Genomic DNA, 17,695 nt, shown 5'->3' on the forward strand with positions numbered 1-17,695 from the left:
TCACAGCGACAGCAACGCCCCCTTCCATAGATATAAATGGAGGGAGTGGGGTGCTGACCTGGAGATTGCAGAGGTCTGGCCTTTGGATAGAGAATACGATGTCTAGGGGTGGAGTACACCTTTAAGGGACCCTCTACAATACACAGTGTACAAGAAAAATTAAATTAAACAGAGCCATCCTCACCTGGCTTCCAAAATAGCTCATCACACCAATAGACAGGCAATTGGTGCAAGAAATACAGTGAAATGTCCTTGCTGATTGTCTGGATCTTCCAGTCCAGCCAATCACACGTTGCATATTGTAATTATGTGTTAAATGTGGTTTCAAGTCTTGTACAAAGGTTAGGGGATGTGAACAAAGAAGTCGTCCAGCTCCCAAGATGCAATAAAAGAAGTATTCTTTATTGATCCAACATATAGGATTGACACATAGAAGCAGAAGCAGAAGCTTGAGACGCTTCTGCTTCTATGTGTTAATCCTATCTGTTGGATCAATAAAGAATACTTCTTTTATTGCATCTTGGGAGCTGGACGACTTCTTTGTTCACATTTCGTACTTGGCCGAGGGCGGGACCGGCACGTCCGTGCTCAGCTGATGCATGTTCCCTAATAGGTGGTGAGCGGAACCAGTATCTTGAGTGAGCAGAGGTGAGTGGATAGTTGAGTGTTAGGCTCAGAATTTGTGCTAGGTTCCCATCCTAAATGAGGCCACCTCCCCGTGGTGGATGGGGGACACGTTTTGATCAAAAAGTGCGCTAAGAGCCTCAATTTTTTTGACCAATGTGTGCTGCTGCAATCCTCTTTTTTTGTATACTCTGATGCCATGGCAGTGTGCACCCGTGTATTAGGCTGTTGTGCCGGCTATCTTTCTTTTTTCTTGTGTGTACAATTCAGGGGGTAATGGCACCCTGTTTAGCTGTGCACCCCTCCCCCTTTCTCACAGGTGGAGTTTTAAATGGATCCAGCATGTCACCCAGTCAGAGGCTATATGCCCAGCAGAGGTGAGTGGATAGTTGAGTGTTAGGCTCAGAATTTGTGCTAGGTTCCCATCCTAAATGAGGCCACCTCCCCGTGGTGGATGGGGGACACGTTTTGATCAAAAAGTGCGCTAAGAGCCTCAATTTTTTTGACCAATGTGTGCTGCTGCAATCCTCTTTTTTTGTATAAAAGGTTAGAGGATAGTAGATAAGTAGCTGATCGTGGGGGGTTCCGAGCGCTGCCCCCCCCCCCCCCGCACCCCCCCCCCCCCCCCCCGCGATCACCGGGACAGCACCCGGCACTCAGTAAGGCACAGCACTCGGGAATCATCTGCAAGATGGTGTGCCGTCTACCTGTATATGACGAGCGCTCCTCCTCTCTGCAAGAGCCATGGTCCCGTCCTGGAGAACGCGCAAGTGGGGGTCCCAGCGCTCTGACCTCCATGATCAGCTCCTTAATCCCTATCCTGTTAATAGGGGATATGTTTTGTTTCGCCTAAAGTTCTCTTTTAAGAGATCTCCTTTAAATCTGCAAATCTTCTCAGGGGTGTAATACTCCGCTGGAAAACATTTTGTTTAAATCAACTGGTGCTATAAAGTTAAACAGATTTGTAAATAAAGGCAATTGTTACGCCGAGCGCTCCGGGTTCCCGCTCCTCCCCGGAGCGCTCGCTACACTCTCGCTCCCGCAGCGCCCCGGTCAGATCCACTGACCGGGTGCGCTGCGATACCGCCTCCAGCCGGGATGCGATTCGCGATGCGGGTGGCGCCCGCTCGCGATGCGCACCCCGGCTCCCGTACCTGACTCGCTCTCCGTCGGTCCTGTCCGGGCGCGCGCGCGCCGGGTCTCTGCGATTTAAAGGGCCACTGCGCCGCTGATTGGCGCAGTGGTTCTAATCAGTGTGTTCACCTGTGCACTCCCTCGCCGGATCTTGTTGCCATTGTGCCAGTGAAAGCGTTCCCTTGTGTGTTCCTAGCCTGTGTTCCAGACCTCCTGCCGTTGCCCCTGACTACGATCCTTGCTGCCTGCCCCGACCTTCTGCTACGTCCGACCTTGCTTCTGTCTACTCCCTTGTACCGCGCCTATCTTCAGCAGTCAGAGAGGTTGAGCCGTTGCTAGTGGATACGACCTGGTCACTACCGCCGCAGCAAGACCATCCCGCTTTGCGGCGGGCTCTGGTGAATACCAGTAGTGACTTAGAACCGGTCCACTAGCACGGTCCACGCCAATCCCTCTCTGGCACAGAGGATCCACCTCCTGCCAGCCGGCATCGTGACAGCAATGAAGGAATAGAATGAATCGGCAACTCACCAGTCTTCTCTTTAGAAAAGGTTCCTTTATTCAAACATACTCACAGCATGAAATGCAATCAGGGAGAGGGATCGGTGCAGGGGGGGGGGGGGGGGGGGGAGTAGTAGGCGACAGATTCTGTTTCACTCGTTACACGAGCTTCATCCGGCCATATCTACTTGGAACTCTGTGCTGCTTCTTATACAGGTGAGCGGCCAATCAAAAACTATTTTGGACCGCCCATCTGATCTGACGTACCTGGTGATGCTTCTTAGAGCATCGCCATTGGCTATTTGTCGCCATTTTGGAAGTACGTCAGTAGAAGTTAGCGAAAAAAATGTAAATACTTGTTAAAAAATGTGTATAAAGTTATACATTTAAAAACAAGGTGCATAGTCAACTTTCTCGTTAAGGCCAAGTGGACCTGCTGCAGCAGTATGTATAATCCAGTAAATTTCTCTTTGTAATAAATACTGGTCGATGTTAATCCCAGGTTTGGATTTAACTCTTTCGATCCCGGCAAATTTTAAATTGTCAGTTTTTCCTCTGTGGGCCTCTATCATATGGGTTACAAGTCTAGGTGCTCCTTTAAGTGTGCGGAAGGAATATAGGTGTTCCCTAATTCTTGCGCATAATTGTCTTATAGTTTTCCCGATATAATAGAACCCACAGGGACAAAAAATGACGTAAACCACATATTTTGTTCTACATGTGATGAGTTCTGATACTGTATGCGTTATTGCTCCTATCCTCATTGTTTTATATTCGGCGTTAAATTTGCAGAAGCTACATGTCCTGCATGCGAAATTTCCCTTCGGAGTCAGTTTTTCAAGCCATGTACCCTCTGCATTCTTAGTTTTCTCCTGTTTCTTTAGGATATTTCCTATCGTTTTATTTTTACTGTATGAGATTAGGGGTTATTTCAACGCTATATTCTTCAATTCTACATCACTTTCAAGTATATACCAATTCCACCTAATAGCCTGTTCTATGGTTTTATTTAATGGAGTATTCTGGAACGTGAATGTGAAACGTTTCTGATCTGGTAAAATAAATTTCTTATTTTTCTTGTTTTTTAGTAAGCTGACTCTTTCTATTCCTGTGGCTTTTTTCTACTTTCTTGTATTAATTTAAGTGGATATTGCCTTTCTCTTAATCGCTGTTGTAAATAGTCTGCCTGTTCATTATACGTACTCTCAGATGCATTATTCCTTTTTAGGCGGATAAATTGTCCATAAGGGACACCGTTCTTTACTGTCGCAGGATGCGAACTCTGATAGTGAAGAAGGGTATTCTTCGCAATCTTTTTTCTATAACCTGTACTTACTATTTTATTCTGGTTTACAGTTAATCTAACGTCAATTTTATTTTACCAGATCAGAAACGTTTCACATTCACGTTCCAGAATACTCCATTAAATAAAACCATAGAACAGGCTATTAGGCGGAATTGGTATATACTTGAAAGTGATGTAGAATTGAAGAATATAGCGTTGAAAAAAACCCTAATCTCGTACAGTAAAAATAAAACGATAGGAAATATCCTAAAGAAACAGGAGAAAACTAAGAATGCAGAGGGTACATGGCTTGAAAAACTGACTCCGAAGGGAAATTTCGCATGCAGGACATGTAGCTTCTGCAAATTTAACGCCGAATATAAAACAATGAGGATAGGAGCAATAGCGCATACAGTATCAGAACTCATCACATGTAGAACAAAATATGTGGTTTACGTCATTTTTTGTCCCTGTGGGTTCTATTATATCGGGAAAACTATAAGACAATTATGCGCAAGAATTAGGGAACACCTATTTTCCTTCCGCACACTTAAAGGAGCACCTAGACTTGTAACCCATATGATAGAGGCCCACAGAGGAAAAACTGACAATTTAAAAATTGCCGGGATCGAAAGAGTTAAATCCAAACCTGGGATTAACATCGACCAGTATTTATTACAAAGAGAAACTTACTGGATTATACATACTGCTGCAGCAGGTCCACTTGGCCTTAACGAGAAAGTTGACTATGCACCTTGTTTTTAAATGTATCACTTTATACACATTTTTTAACAAGTATTTAATTTTTTTTCGCTAACTTCTACTGACGTACTTCCAAAATGGTGACAAATAGCCAATGGCGATGCTCTAAGAAGCATCACCAGGTACGTCAGATCAGATGGGCGGTCCAAAATAGTTTTTGATTGGCTGCTCACCTGTATAAGAAGCAGCACAGAGTTCCAGTTAGATATGGCCGGATGAAGCTCGTGTAACGAGTGAAACAGAATCTGTCGCCTACTACTTTTACCCCCCCCCCCCGCACCGATCCCTCTCCCTGTTTGCATTTCATGCTGTGAGTATGTTTGAATAAAGGAACCTTTTCTAAAGAGAAGACTGGTGAGTTGCCGATTCATTCTATTCCTTCATTGCCTAACCACATCTCTACTAATACTTCTCCGTATAAGCATCATACACGACTGTCCGTCAGAGCCTATAATAGCAGTGCCGAATATCACTTCTTTGCTTTAGTTAGATTTGTAAATAACTTCTATTTAAAAATCTTAATCCTTCCAGTACTTATCAGCTGCTGTATGCTACAGAGGATGTTGTGTAGTTCTGTCCAGTCTGACCACAGCGCTCTCTGCTGCCACCTCTGTCTGTGTGAGGAACTGTCCAGAGTAGGAGCAAATCCCCATAACCTCTCCTGCTATGAACAGTTCCTGATATGGACAGAGGTGTCAACAGAGAACACTGTGGTCAGACTGAAAGGAAAGCCAAAAAGAAAATAAATTCCTGTGGAGCATACAGAATCAGATAAGTACTGGAAAGATTAAGATTTTTAAATAGAAGTAATTTACAAATCTAAATTAAAGAAATTGGGGCTCAGAGTCTTGAATAGAGCCATTGGTCACTAGGTTAATACGAGCCTCTCTACCATTTTTTTCCTCCATATAATTTACAAATCTGTTTAACTTTCGGGCACGAGTTGATTTAAAGAATTTTTTTTTTCCAGTGGAGTACCTCTTTAAGACCTATTCTTTCAGAAACCCATGCATACTCAGTAATTTTAAAAAGATTCCACAAACATTTCCATGTGGATTCTGCCTCTATCTGCCTGGCATATATTGTTGAAATCGACTTTAGCTTGGAACTAGTGTAGATTTCTGCACAAGGTGTGCAAGGCAGCCACAGCAACATCTGATTCATTAACCCCTTAAGGACTTAGGGTTTTTCTGTTTTTGCACTTTTGTTTTGCCCTCCTTACCTTTTAAAAATCATAACCCTCTCAATTTTCCACCTAAAAATCCATATTATGGCTTATTTTTTGCGTCACCAATTCTACTTTCGAGTGACATTAGTCATTTTATCCAAAAATTCACGGCGAAACGGAAAAAAAAAATCATTGTGCGACAAAATCGAACATCACACCAGGGACACCCATTCAGGAAACGGTAAGTCATAGCATGCCAACGTAAGTGGCGCCTGCGCATATAAACAATTGAGTGCTTTAAAAGACAAGTGTTAGCGCAGCTCCATCAGCGCACATACGTGGATGTAATCCTGTCCAATCAGATAGATTATCAATGTGCAGTGTGTAGCGATTGGCCGGTTTGTTTAGAGGTGTAACCTGATTATGTGTATATCCAATGGAGGATGTTCTATTGGGTGTAGTGCTGTCAGTCAAAATTAGTAAACCAACCAGATGGGCAAAGTAACTGTGGAATCATTTCCTGTTAGTGACATCACTAAATAGGAGGTTATAAAACCCCAAACAGAGCTCAACCACATGCCATTGACCCTTTAGTCCTTGATAAAGCCACTGCTTGTGGTGAAACGTCGGGGTGGGTTTATGTGTGATCGTTTTTAACTACAGTGTGCTCCTAGTTAAAATTGCCAGTCGGACTGCAGCTGAGGCAATGGAATCATACATCAAACAGTAGCATGTGGTTACATGCAGCAGACATGTTATTGCAGCAATTAACTGGGGACATATATACCGGAATTTTAAATGGATTGGCATTAAAAGTTATATTTTAGGTTTCACAATTAATTTAGTGGGTGGTAAATTTAGGGTTCTAGTGATCACTCAGTGATCAATTGTAAATAAAAATCGAAGAAAAAAACGCCATTTTGTAACTTTTGGGGGCTTCCGTTTCTACGCAGTGCATATTTCGGTAAAAATTACACCTTATCATTATTCTGTAGGTCCATACGGTTAAAATGATACCCTACTTATATAGGTTTGATTTTGTAGTACTTCTGGAAAAAAATCATAACTACATGCAGGAAAATTATACGTTTAAAAATGTCATCTTCTGACCCCTATAACTTTTTTATTTTTCCATGTACAGGGTGGTATGAGGGCTCATTTTTTGCGCCGTGATCTGAAGTTTTTAACCTCTTCAGGACACAGGGCGTATGGATACGCCCTGCATTCTGAGTCCTTAAGGACCGAGGGAGTATCCATACGCCCGTGGGAAATCCGGTCCCCACCGCTAGCCGGTTGGGGACCGGAGCCGGATGCCTGCTGAAATCATTCAGCAGGCACCCTGGCACATCGCCCAGGGGGGTCCTGAGACCACCCCCATGTCGGCGATCGGAGAAATTCGCATGTCAATTCAGACATGCGATTTTCTCCAATTCCGGGCTGATCGGGTCTCTAGTGACCCGATCACCCAGAAAATAGGGCTGATCGGAGCTATCAGCAACAGCCCCGATCAGCCTAAAGGATAGGAGTGAGGTCGCAAAGCTGCGATCTCCTCCTATCCCCTGCCATTACTCAGAACGGAGTCCTGACCAATGTCAGCGCAGGACAGGGGGTTGCCATGGCAACCCCCCGTTCTGCCCGCCCCTGGATGTCGAGGGGCTCTGGGAAGAAGATGGAGGCCGTACCTGCAGGAGAAGATGCCTGGGGACCTGGGATCTTCGCAGGTGCCTGCTGGATCTTTGCTCAGGTAGGGAATCGACAGTGGGGGGGGGGGGGGGGGGGGGAGTGAAAGTGAAAGTAATTTCGATCTTTACTGTGGCAACCACTAGGGGGGCCAAACTGCAACTCCCAGCATGCCCAGACAGCCAAAGGCTGTCTGGCCATGCTGGGAGTTGTAGTTTTGCAACATCTGGAGGGTCACAGTTTAGAGACCACTGTTACACTGTTTTCAAAAAGCAAAAGTATGTCCATTTTATGATGCCAACATAAAGTGGACATATTGTATTTGTGAAGAAAAATAAAATGTATTTGGAATATCCATTTTCCTTACAATTAGAGAGCTTCAAAGATAAAAAAAAAATGCAAAATTTTCAAAATCTTCATGAAATTTTGGGATTTTTTCACCAAAAAAGGATGCACTTAACCAAAATACGCTTTTTTGGACTTTGGAATTTTTTTGCACGTACGCCATTGACCGTGCGGTTTAATTAATGATATATTTTTATAGTTCGGACATTTACGCACGCGTCGATACCACATATGTTTATTTTATTTTTTATTTACACTGTTTTATTTTTTTATGGGAAAAGGGGGGTGATTCAAACTTTTATTAGGGAATGGGTTAAATGACCTTTATTAACACTTTTTTTTTGCAGTGTTATAGGACCCATAGGGACCTATAACACTGCACACACTGATCTCCTATGCTGTTCACTGGCGTGTATTAACACGCCTGTGATCAGTGTTATCGGCGCTTGACTGCTCCTGTCTGGATCTCAGGCACGGAGCAGTCATTTGTCGATTGGACACCGAGGAGGCAGGTAAGGGCCCTCCCGGTGTCCTGTAAGCTGTTCGACTGACTAGCCGGGATAATTTCACTTTCGCTTTAGAAGCGGCGGTCAGCTTTGATCCCCACTTCTAAAGGGTTAATACCGCACATTGCCGCGATCAGCGATGTGTGGTATTAGCCGCGGGTGCCGGCCGTTGATGAGCGCCGGGACCGATGAGACCCCGCTTCATATCGCGGGAGCCAGCGCAGTATGTAAATATATGTCCTGCGTCGTTAAAGGGGTACTCCGGTGGAAAACTTTTTTTTTTTTTTGTAAATTACTTCTATTAAAAAATCTTTATCCTTCCAGTAGCGGCTGTATGCTACAGAGGAAATTCTTTTCTTTTTGAATTTTTTTTTTGTCTTGTCCACAGTGCTCTCTGCTGACACCTCTGCCAGTGTCAGCAACTGTCTAGAGCAGCATAGGTTTGCTATGGGGATTTTCTCCTGTTCTGGACAGTTCCTGATACGGGCATCAGGTGTCAGCAGAGAGCACTGTGGACAAGACAAAAAAGGAAATTCAAAAAGAAAAGAATTTTCTCTGTAGCATACAGCTACTAAAAAGTACTGGAAGGGTAAAGATTTTTGAATAAAAGTCATTTGCAAATCTGTTTAAACTTTCTGGCACCAGTTGATTTAAAAAAAAAGTACCCCTTGAAGAACGCATGGCGTAAAATGTCCCGATCAGCTTAGAGCACAGACAGGGTTGTCTACCCTGCTTTCTTACATCTGATCCGCGCTGCAACTGTGCGGACAGCTTTAGTTGCTGGTACAAGAGTTGAGTGCCGATAACCCTGATCAGTGCTGTGCTATGGCACAGCCTAGTTCATTGTTTGTAAATAAATGACTCACTAAAGGTCAAAAAAGGTCAGAACAGGACAAGTTGGGTATTGTTTTAATGATACACACATTTTTGTGTTATGGCTATTAGAAGGCAAGAAGGAAATAAAATGAAAAAAGGAAAGATTTCTAGACATGCTCTGTGACATGTGCATACGTCCTTCTGGAGAGAGGGAAAGATGCATGCTGCCATGACTAGGACACAAACGCAAACCCACAAAAATTGCAGAAGCACACCGAAAACACTAAGGCTGCGTTCAAATCACGATTTCTCCATCCGACTTGAGTAAACTATTTCATAACTTAAAATCATATGAAATCGTATATAAAGTCGGATCCATTGCAAACATCCGATTTGATCCGCATCCGATTTCACACGATTTTTGTTCAGGTTTGAAATCGTGGTAAAACCTGATTTCAGACCCGAACAAAAATCATGTGAAATCGGATGCGGATCAAATCGGATGTGTGTAATGGATCCAATTTTTTAATGGAAGTCAATGGATCCGACTTTGTATACGAATTTAAATTATAAAATCGTTTACTCAAGTCGGATAGAGAAATCGTGATGTGAACGCAGCCTAAGACTATCTATCACACCTTGGAATTTCCACATGGAATTCCGCTTGGAATAACGGTGCATTCTTGTGCGGTCCTAGTGCCGCAGACTCGAATGTCCGCACAGAGATTTTCCGAGAGGACATTCTGAGATGTGAACATATCCTAAGGCTATGTTAACACAGCAGAAATTCTGCATGAAATTCTGCAGTAAATTCAGTTTGCAGAATGTCCGCACGTGTGAACATAGCCTTAGATATACAGTATGTATTATACCAATCAATTTGAATTGCACTACACAAAAAACTGAGGTTCTTAGCATATCATTTGATCAAGAAGTGTGTACCATCTCACCATGGTAAGGTGACCTCATCCGGAGGCAAATATACAAATTCAGGGCATGTAGGATTCAGCCATACTTACCAGGGGAAATATTATACATATATCACCAGTGTGCCACTGTAATTTTGTGTTTGCATTAGTGTTTTGTGATGTGCTAACCAGTTTTGTATGTTTTTGCATTGCATGTGGGGATAGTGTCTAACTCCATCTTGGTTGTGCACCCCATTCATCTCCCCTGTGTAGGGCCCATCCTGATGAGGTCACCTTACCATATTAGGATGGTGCACATTATTTGATCAGATGGTATGCTAAGAACCAAATTTTTACTATAGCAGTAATGCAATTCAACATAATTCATACCATACATATATATCTTAGTGTTTGCAGTATACTGCTCACATTTATCTATACACTCGTGTCACCTTTCACTGTATGGCCATGTTCACACGTCAGAATTCCTGTGCAGAGTCCTGTTGAATTCAACGGGATTCTGCTGTGCTGTGCACACAGCAGAATTTCCGTGCCAGATGTTTCCAGCACAGAAATTCAGTTTTCCGTGTCCGCAGGAAGAATGATCACATTTGTTATTTCTGCAGACTCCACACCAAATGCATAGCCATCTATGAGATGGCACATTCTTATGCGGTACTAGCGCCAGCACAGAGATTATTTACGTGCAGACATTTCGACATGTGAACATAGCCTAAGGCTATGTTCACACGGGAGAATTTCTGCACAGAATTCTCCATGAAAATTCTGCAGTAAATTCTGCAGAAATTAATTGCTCATTTATTTCAATAGAATTTCTGCTGCAGAAATTCTGCTGTGTGAATGGGACAGCGGAATCCCATTAAGGTGTATTGGCTATAAGTTCATGTAGAATTGTCATGCAGAATTCCATGCAGAAATTATGGTGTTTAAACATAGCCTAAGGCAGTGTTCCCTTGGCAGAATTTCTGCACTGAATTTAGCAAGATTGTAGGATTATTTTATATTGTAAATAGTGTAGAACAGGAGGGACCCTTCAGTTGTTCAGTTTTTGACCCATACAAGCAGGTTTCACAGTTCAGTAGTCTTGGGTTTATTGTAACAATTCACATACAGAAAACCTTTTCTACCGCCCAATTGTCATTCTTACTAAGGGCACCAAGACTTTCTTCCAGATGTGTAAGCATAACATTAAAAAAAAGCTATAAAGTTTATCTTTATTATGCTCCTGAGTGTGAACATCAACCCTTACAGTGCAGACTAAATGGATTTTTAATGGATACCATATAAAGATATTTACAACAGCTTGATTTAAAGAGCCCTAAGACCTAAAGACTTTTGACCTGCATGTGTTCACCTTGACAAGATAGTCTACTGTAGGGCAAAAGATTCGCTTGCTAGTTGATGATTACCCAGAAGTACCCTTTCATGTATCTACCCAGAAAATATAAGATAAGATCTTGTAAATATAATTTTAGCAGTTTTGGAAACAAGTAAACATAAAGTTGACTAGAACCACCCCAAAAAAACTAACAAACAATATTTTTTTTATATCATAAATAGTTAATACAGGGGGAAAAAAAGCATATATAAGATTTCTACAATTGTGTTTTTGGAAATTTTAAGTGTTTGGCGCAGTGTCCAAGCAGAAGGGTTGCGCACAACCAGTTAACAGGCATGCAATCTAAAAAGAGTTGTCTAAAACCAACAAAGTAAGCCATGCACACAGAGGTGATAATCTCATCTTCAACAGTTCCCTGTCTTCTAACAGAGGCCAAAAGCTATGGTAGCAAGGCTAGGTTCATACGGCAGAATTTTCGTGCCTGATTCCGCTGCAACAGAGTCTCGTTGAATTCAACAGGATTCTGCTGTGCTGTGCACATGGCAGAATTTCCGTGCCAGATGTTTCCAGCACGGAAATTCTGTTTTCCGTGTCCACACAAAGAATGATCATGTTCATGAGACGATGCATTGTTTTGCGCAGGGCCGGCTTCAGGCTTAGCGTGGCCCTGGGCAAAATTAAAAGTGGGGCCCCAAAAGTCGTAATCGTGCACTAACCAGACTTGCAAATTTTTGGTCACTTCAAATACCATAAAAAATATCTAAAAAGCTATTGAAAAGTCCCATAAAAAAAAATGGTACCGATAAAAACTACAAATCACAGAGTAAAAAATTACCCTCATACATCCCCATATACAGAAAAATAAAAGTTATAGGGATCAGAATAGTACAATTATAAGCATACAAATTTTTGTACAAAAACTAAAGTAGTAAAAAAAAAAAATAATAAACCTATATTAATTGGGTATGCTGTAACCGTATGGACCTACAAACCATACAGATAGGACCACATACAGATAGTGTGTCGTTTTTACCGAAAGGTGCACTGCGTAGAAACAGATGCCCCCAAATCTTACAAAATGACGTTGTAATATAGAGGTTCTGAACCAGTGTGTGGTATGACACGGCATGCCTGCTATTCATCGCCACTACAAGCAGCCACTGCTCTTTGTGGCTGAGGGCACCACCAACATTGCACCTTATCCTAAGGTGGTGAGGGTGGTGTAATGGAGTTCCATGCGCCCCAGACAAATTTGCTTCCGCTCCTCCCCTCAGGTCTCAGGACATTTCCAAACCGGCTCATAAATTTCTAGCCTCCATCTCTCCGCTCTGTATTACTGGCTGCTGCGTGTGTGCTGCTGCCACCTGCCTGACTTCCATCATCTTGCCAGTTTTCTCACTACCACCATCCTCACACTAAGGCCCCTTACACACTGCCATTGCTACCCATCGAGAACGGCCGTTAAAGTATCTTTTTATTTTCTGATTAATTTAACGGTCGTTCATGTGACGGGAGCAACGGGCAACAACGGGTCCTGGCGGCTCCCATTTAATATTATGGGGGCTGCCGAGCCGTTATTTTTAGATGGGATTAGTCTGATAAAAAGACGGAACAAGCAGCAATTTTTCTCCTTGCTAACGGCAGTCTGAAAGAAGCCTCACCACACTCCCATCATCCTCCCACTGTCCCCAAACACACAGAGACATATACACATTTATATCCAAGATTATACCTTTAGGCTAGGATTCCACTGAGGTTTTTGTCCCCCAGCAAAAACGCCAGGGAAAACTGCCAGGAAAACTGCCACAGATTTTTCCTGCGTTTTGGCAGTTTTTAAGGCATTTTTTCTGCCATTTTTTCCTTTGTGTGGAATTGGCCTTTTTTGGCCCCTTTGGCATTTTTTTTTTTTTTTTTTTACAAAATAGTTGGGTACCAAAAAAAAAAAAAAAAGATGCAGTAGGGATGTAAAAATGTATTTAACTAAATGTTTATTTTTTATCACAAAATGTTAATTCATTTTTATTTATTTTTTTACATTTTTTATGTAGTACTACTACTCCCAGCATGGAACACACTGTTCATTGATGGGAGTAGTAGTACCTGTACTATAGGCATATCGCCCCGGGTGTCAGTCTGACACCCGATGCGATCGTCCATAATATAGCAGAGATGTGGCTCCATGCTGGGAGTTGAAGTACCTGCATTAATAGACAGATCGCAGCGAGTGTAACTTCTGACACATGATGCGATCTGTCTATTAATGCAGGTACTACAGCTCCCAGCATGGAGCAGAGTGTACTCCATGTTGGGAGTAGTATTACTTGTAGTTAAGGAAAGATCACAGCAGATGTCACTACTGACACCCGCTGTGATCCTTCTGTATAATGTATGGATGCGGCCGGCGCTCTTCTATGGTCCCCTGCACTGCCGCATATATACACATATTCCTAGAGCTGTGATTGGCTGGAACCATCTGGCCAATCACAGCTCTCTGTGGAACCACAGCTCTCTGTGGCTGGAACCATCTGGCCAATCACAGCTCTATGTGTATATATACGGCAGTGCAGGGGACTATAGAAGAGCGGCCGGACGCATCTATACATTATAAAGGAGGATCACAATCTGTCAATTAGTACAGGTACTACTACTCACATCAGGGAACAGTGTGTTCCATGCTGGGAGTAGTAGTACTACCTAAAAAATGTTTTTAAAAAAAAAACAGTGAAACACACACACATACACTACATTTTTATTATTGTCTGCTACATTTTTAGTGCTTTACCCGCCCACATAAATTGATCCCTGTTTAAAAATTAATAAACATTTCGTAATAAAAAAAGAGGGGTTGGGGGGGTGTTGCAGTTAGGCCACCGCTGGGATAAATGCGGCACTAGGTCTGGGCCATATTGGCCTAGTTACAGATACACCACTACATATCACATACAGAAAAAAAAAAACTATACATATACACACACACGCATGTATAATCACAAACACACACACACATATATATATCTCTCATGTGTAACACACACTATAAATGCATGATAGTTCACATCACACATGTTCACACACTAGATCAGCGTCTGGCTGTCCGGGCATGCTGGAAGTTGTAGTTTTGCAACAGCTGGAGGCACCCTGGTTGGGAAACACTAAACTAGATATAAATATACCTCATTTTACTGAAAGCTTGCTGGGCCAGAGAATACTTTAGCAGATAGGTGTTGATAGCCTGCAGGCTCCATGAAGCACAGAATCCGGCTATCTCAACTATCGGCCGACAGGCAGATACACTGTGCGAATCTACCAGCAGCAGCAGGAGGGGGAGGAGCAGCTGGGGGGAGCACCGCCTCTCCCTGCCAGCACTACTTGAATGGCCTCTGCTGAGAGCTTTTAAGAAGCAGCGAGACTCACTTCTAAATGGTGCTGGCTGCACTCCCACACATTGCCCGGTTTGCCCCACCTTAACGCCGGCCCTTCTTGTCCGGTCCTAGGGCTGGCACCCCACAGTGTCCGGAATGTACGCACGGAGTTTCTCTGTGCAGACATTCCCTCGTGTGAACATAGCCTAATTGTGAAAATGAGAAGACTTCACTATGCTGTCTTCTCCCCTCACTGAGTTAGTGGTAAAATACCAGCCAGAAAGTAGAGTGGGGAAAACACCAGACTCTTTCCACTTGCAACAGTGGTTTTGGATCACTGCTTCTTGTTCACAGCGAACCAGCTAAGATTTAAAAACTGGTTCATGTGAACTGGGGAAAACCATTAACTAATATCCTAATTACATGTTGTTTGGCTAAGTAAACAGAAAGACTTGGGAGACAAGAACACCAGTGCTGTACTAAGAGGTGAATATGTTCTAGTTTTTTAGCAAGTTTGTTAGTTAGCATGCTGTAGTTTTGGCTATCTTATGCTTGTTTAACTTAAATAGGCTTATTATTTACATAACCTATGCTATCTGAAACCTGTATATCATACATATATATGCATATTACATGTAAACTAACATGACATTCTGCCAGCTGTAAATTAAAGAATACAGTTTATCTGAAAATATAACCTAAGGGTCTATTCACACGTACAGTATCCTGCACATATTTTAAGTGCAGGATTTGCTACTGCAGAAGCTTTGAAGCTGTGTTCAGTCATTTAGTTTATATTGAACTCAGCATAAAATCTGCAGCTTCAAATCCTGTTTATCAAATATGCGTAGGATACTGTATATGTGAATGGACTCAAAGGGTAAGGTCACACGTGCCATATTTTGCTGAGTATTTTCCTACCCATTGAAGTCAATGGATAGCAAAATCAGCTGCAGAAAATTTTCAACAAAATACGGCACGTTTGACCCTACCCTAAAGGAGTTTTCTAGGAATTTTTTAATGGCTTATTTTAAGATAGACTATCAATGAGTCACTCAATCAGCAAAAACAAGGCACTTGTTGGTATGCTATGGTCTCTTCAGTGTTACCCTATATATTACAGTTAGGGAATGGGTAAGAGATTGGATTAAAGGCATTTCCAGGGATAGGCATATTGATGGCCTGTCCTCTGGATAGGCCAACAATATCAGAATGGTGTTTTGTCTGCACCTCTGCATGCTGCACACTTAATAGCAGCTGTGGATAGGATAAGCCATCAAAATCAGATTGCAGAAGGTCAACCTGGCCCCCCTACCAACTGTTTGAAGGTGAGCACTGTCTTCCTTGTTTAAATCAATCAGGCCCCTGCCCTGCCTGCCCCTGTATTTTCGCAGCCTTATCCTATTCACTTGAGCGAATGGTGTCCCTTCAAACAGCTGATCAGTAGGGGGTGCTTAGAGTCGACCGCTTGCCCACCAGATATTGATAGCCTGAGAAGAGGACATCAATTTTCTTTTTAATAGAGAAAAACACAACTTATTACTGTATACTGAAACCATTGTAATATAAGCACATGTATTATATGTATGTATGGTACATTAGTCAATTTACTCTGTGGCTAAATAGCAAAAAATACACAACAAGAGTAGGTTTTATAAATGTTCTTTTTTTTTGAGGTGGCATGTTTATTAATCTGGTGTTTGCCCCTACTTATTTTTTTTATTTTTTTTTCAAAATTTTCTCCAAAGTAAGAACAGCTAGAATCAGGACAGATAAAATAGAAGAGTATAAAGGCATAGGTGGGCAACACCGTACCCACAAACAACACAAAACAAAAAGAATAGGCATGTCAATACTACAGCCTGACACCTTGGCCAAAAAAGTGTCCTTTTGGCCTCTGTTTTATGTGATTAAGGGTACGGAAACATTAAGGCCTCTAAAGGGCTATAAACAAGCTGTCCAGAAACTTGACATACGTACCAGGTTTAAATTCTTCTTTCCCAGAGTAAAAGTAAACAGCCAATAGGATCCCAACTAGGGCAAGCAGTGCTTTGTTCAGTAACGCCATGATAATATGTACATAGACTGGGCTCTACAGAAGCTCACAGTCACAGAGCACTGCATGTGCTGCAGTGTGTAGTCTAAAGTCTTCTACAATGTGGAGTCTGGATGGGATTGGCCTAACTCGTTATCCAGGAAGGCAGGGCTTCTATTATCTCTCATACTAAGCACTCCTTGATTACTACAGCATTCATATGACTTTTTTTTATCCAGCTTTGACTGTTTCGTTTCTGAGCATTGATAAATTGGGTCATAGACAATGATTTTTATGTCCTATATGAAAGCTCTATATGTGACTATAAACCAGTGTATTTGTGCTGATCCTTAAAGTTTTAAACTTCTTAAATATATTGGTCTCTCAGAATTCTTTAGTACATCATTCATGTTCAAAGCTTGGGAGTATCTTTATTCAAATATTAGAGAAGTTGTTTTCAAGCTGTAGCTATGCACTACAACACTCAGCAAGAACTCACAACCACAGGCTCAAAGAGCATGGTGGGAATTGTAGTTTTGCAACAGTTGAAGAGTATTGTGCTACATGTAGAACTCAATCCATACAAATCGGGAGTACTAACAACCACTCCGTTGTGCAATAAAATTTCACCTTTGTGATAACTATCACAAAAAAAAAATCACATAATAAAAATCATGAACAAGACAAATAGCCTGTAAGATGACTAGAGGTTATCACTGGAAAATGCTCATACATAGTCACAAACACATTAAATCCCCAGGACAAAAAGTGTGTTTTATAAAACAGGACTCAAATAACAGAGCAACAACCTCGCCATACGCATGGCTTAACATTAAAGGGGTACTCCGGTGGAAAACCTTTTTTTTATATATTTTTTTTTTTTTTAAATGAACTGGTGCCAGAAAGTGAAACAGATTTGTAAATTACTTCTATTAACCACTTAAGGACCTAGGGCGTATGGATACGCCTTGACGTCCTGGTACTTAAGGACCCAGGGCGTATCCATACGCCCGTGGGAATTTCGGTCCCCACCGCGCGCCGGACGGGGACCGGGCCGGGGTGACTGCAGATATCAATCAGCAGGCACCCCGTGCAAATGCCCAGGGGGGTCATCAGACCCCCCCCCCCCCCCCCCCCCGTCGGCGATCGGCGCAAATTGCAAGTGAATTCACACTTGCGATTTGCGCCGATTCCGGGTCATACGGGTCT

At 42.4% G+C, this 17,695-nt stretch overlaps 1 protein-coding gene across 1 annotated transcript in view; it reads right to left on the reverse strand.

Annotated features, from left to right (window-relative positions):
- Positions 1-16,590, reverse strand: part of HSD11B1 (hydroxysteroid 11-beta dehydrogenase 1) — a 65,410-nt gene extending 48,820 nt beyond the window's left edge. The window contains exon 1 of the mRNA XM_056558144.1: positions 16,432-16,590. Coding sequence (XP_056414119.1) covers positions 16,432-16,519 — 88 coding nt within the window. The 5' untranslated portion in view covers positions 16,520-16,590. The remainder of the gene's footprint in view (positions 1-16,431) is intronic.
- Between the last annotated feature and the right edge of the window lie 1,105 nt (positions 16,591-17,695).

Source organism: Hyla sarda, chromosome 2 (genome assembly GCF_029499605.1).
Source record: "Hyla sarda isolate aHylSar1 chromosome 2, aHylSar1.hap1, whole genome shotgun sequence".
Classification (NCBI taxonomy): domain Eukaryota; kingdom Metazoa; phylum Chordata; class Amphibia; order Anura; family Hylidae; genus Hyla; species Hyla sarda.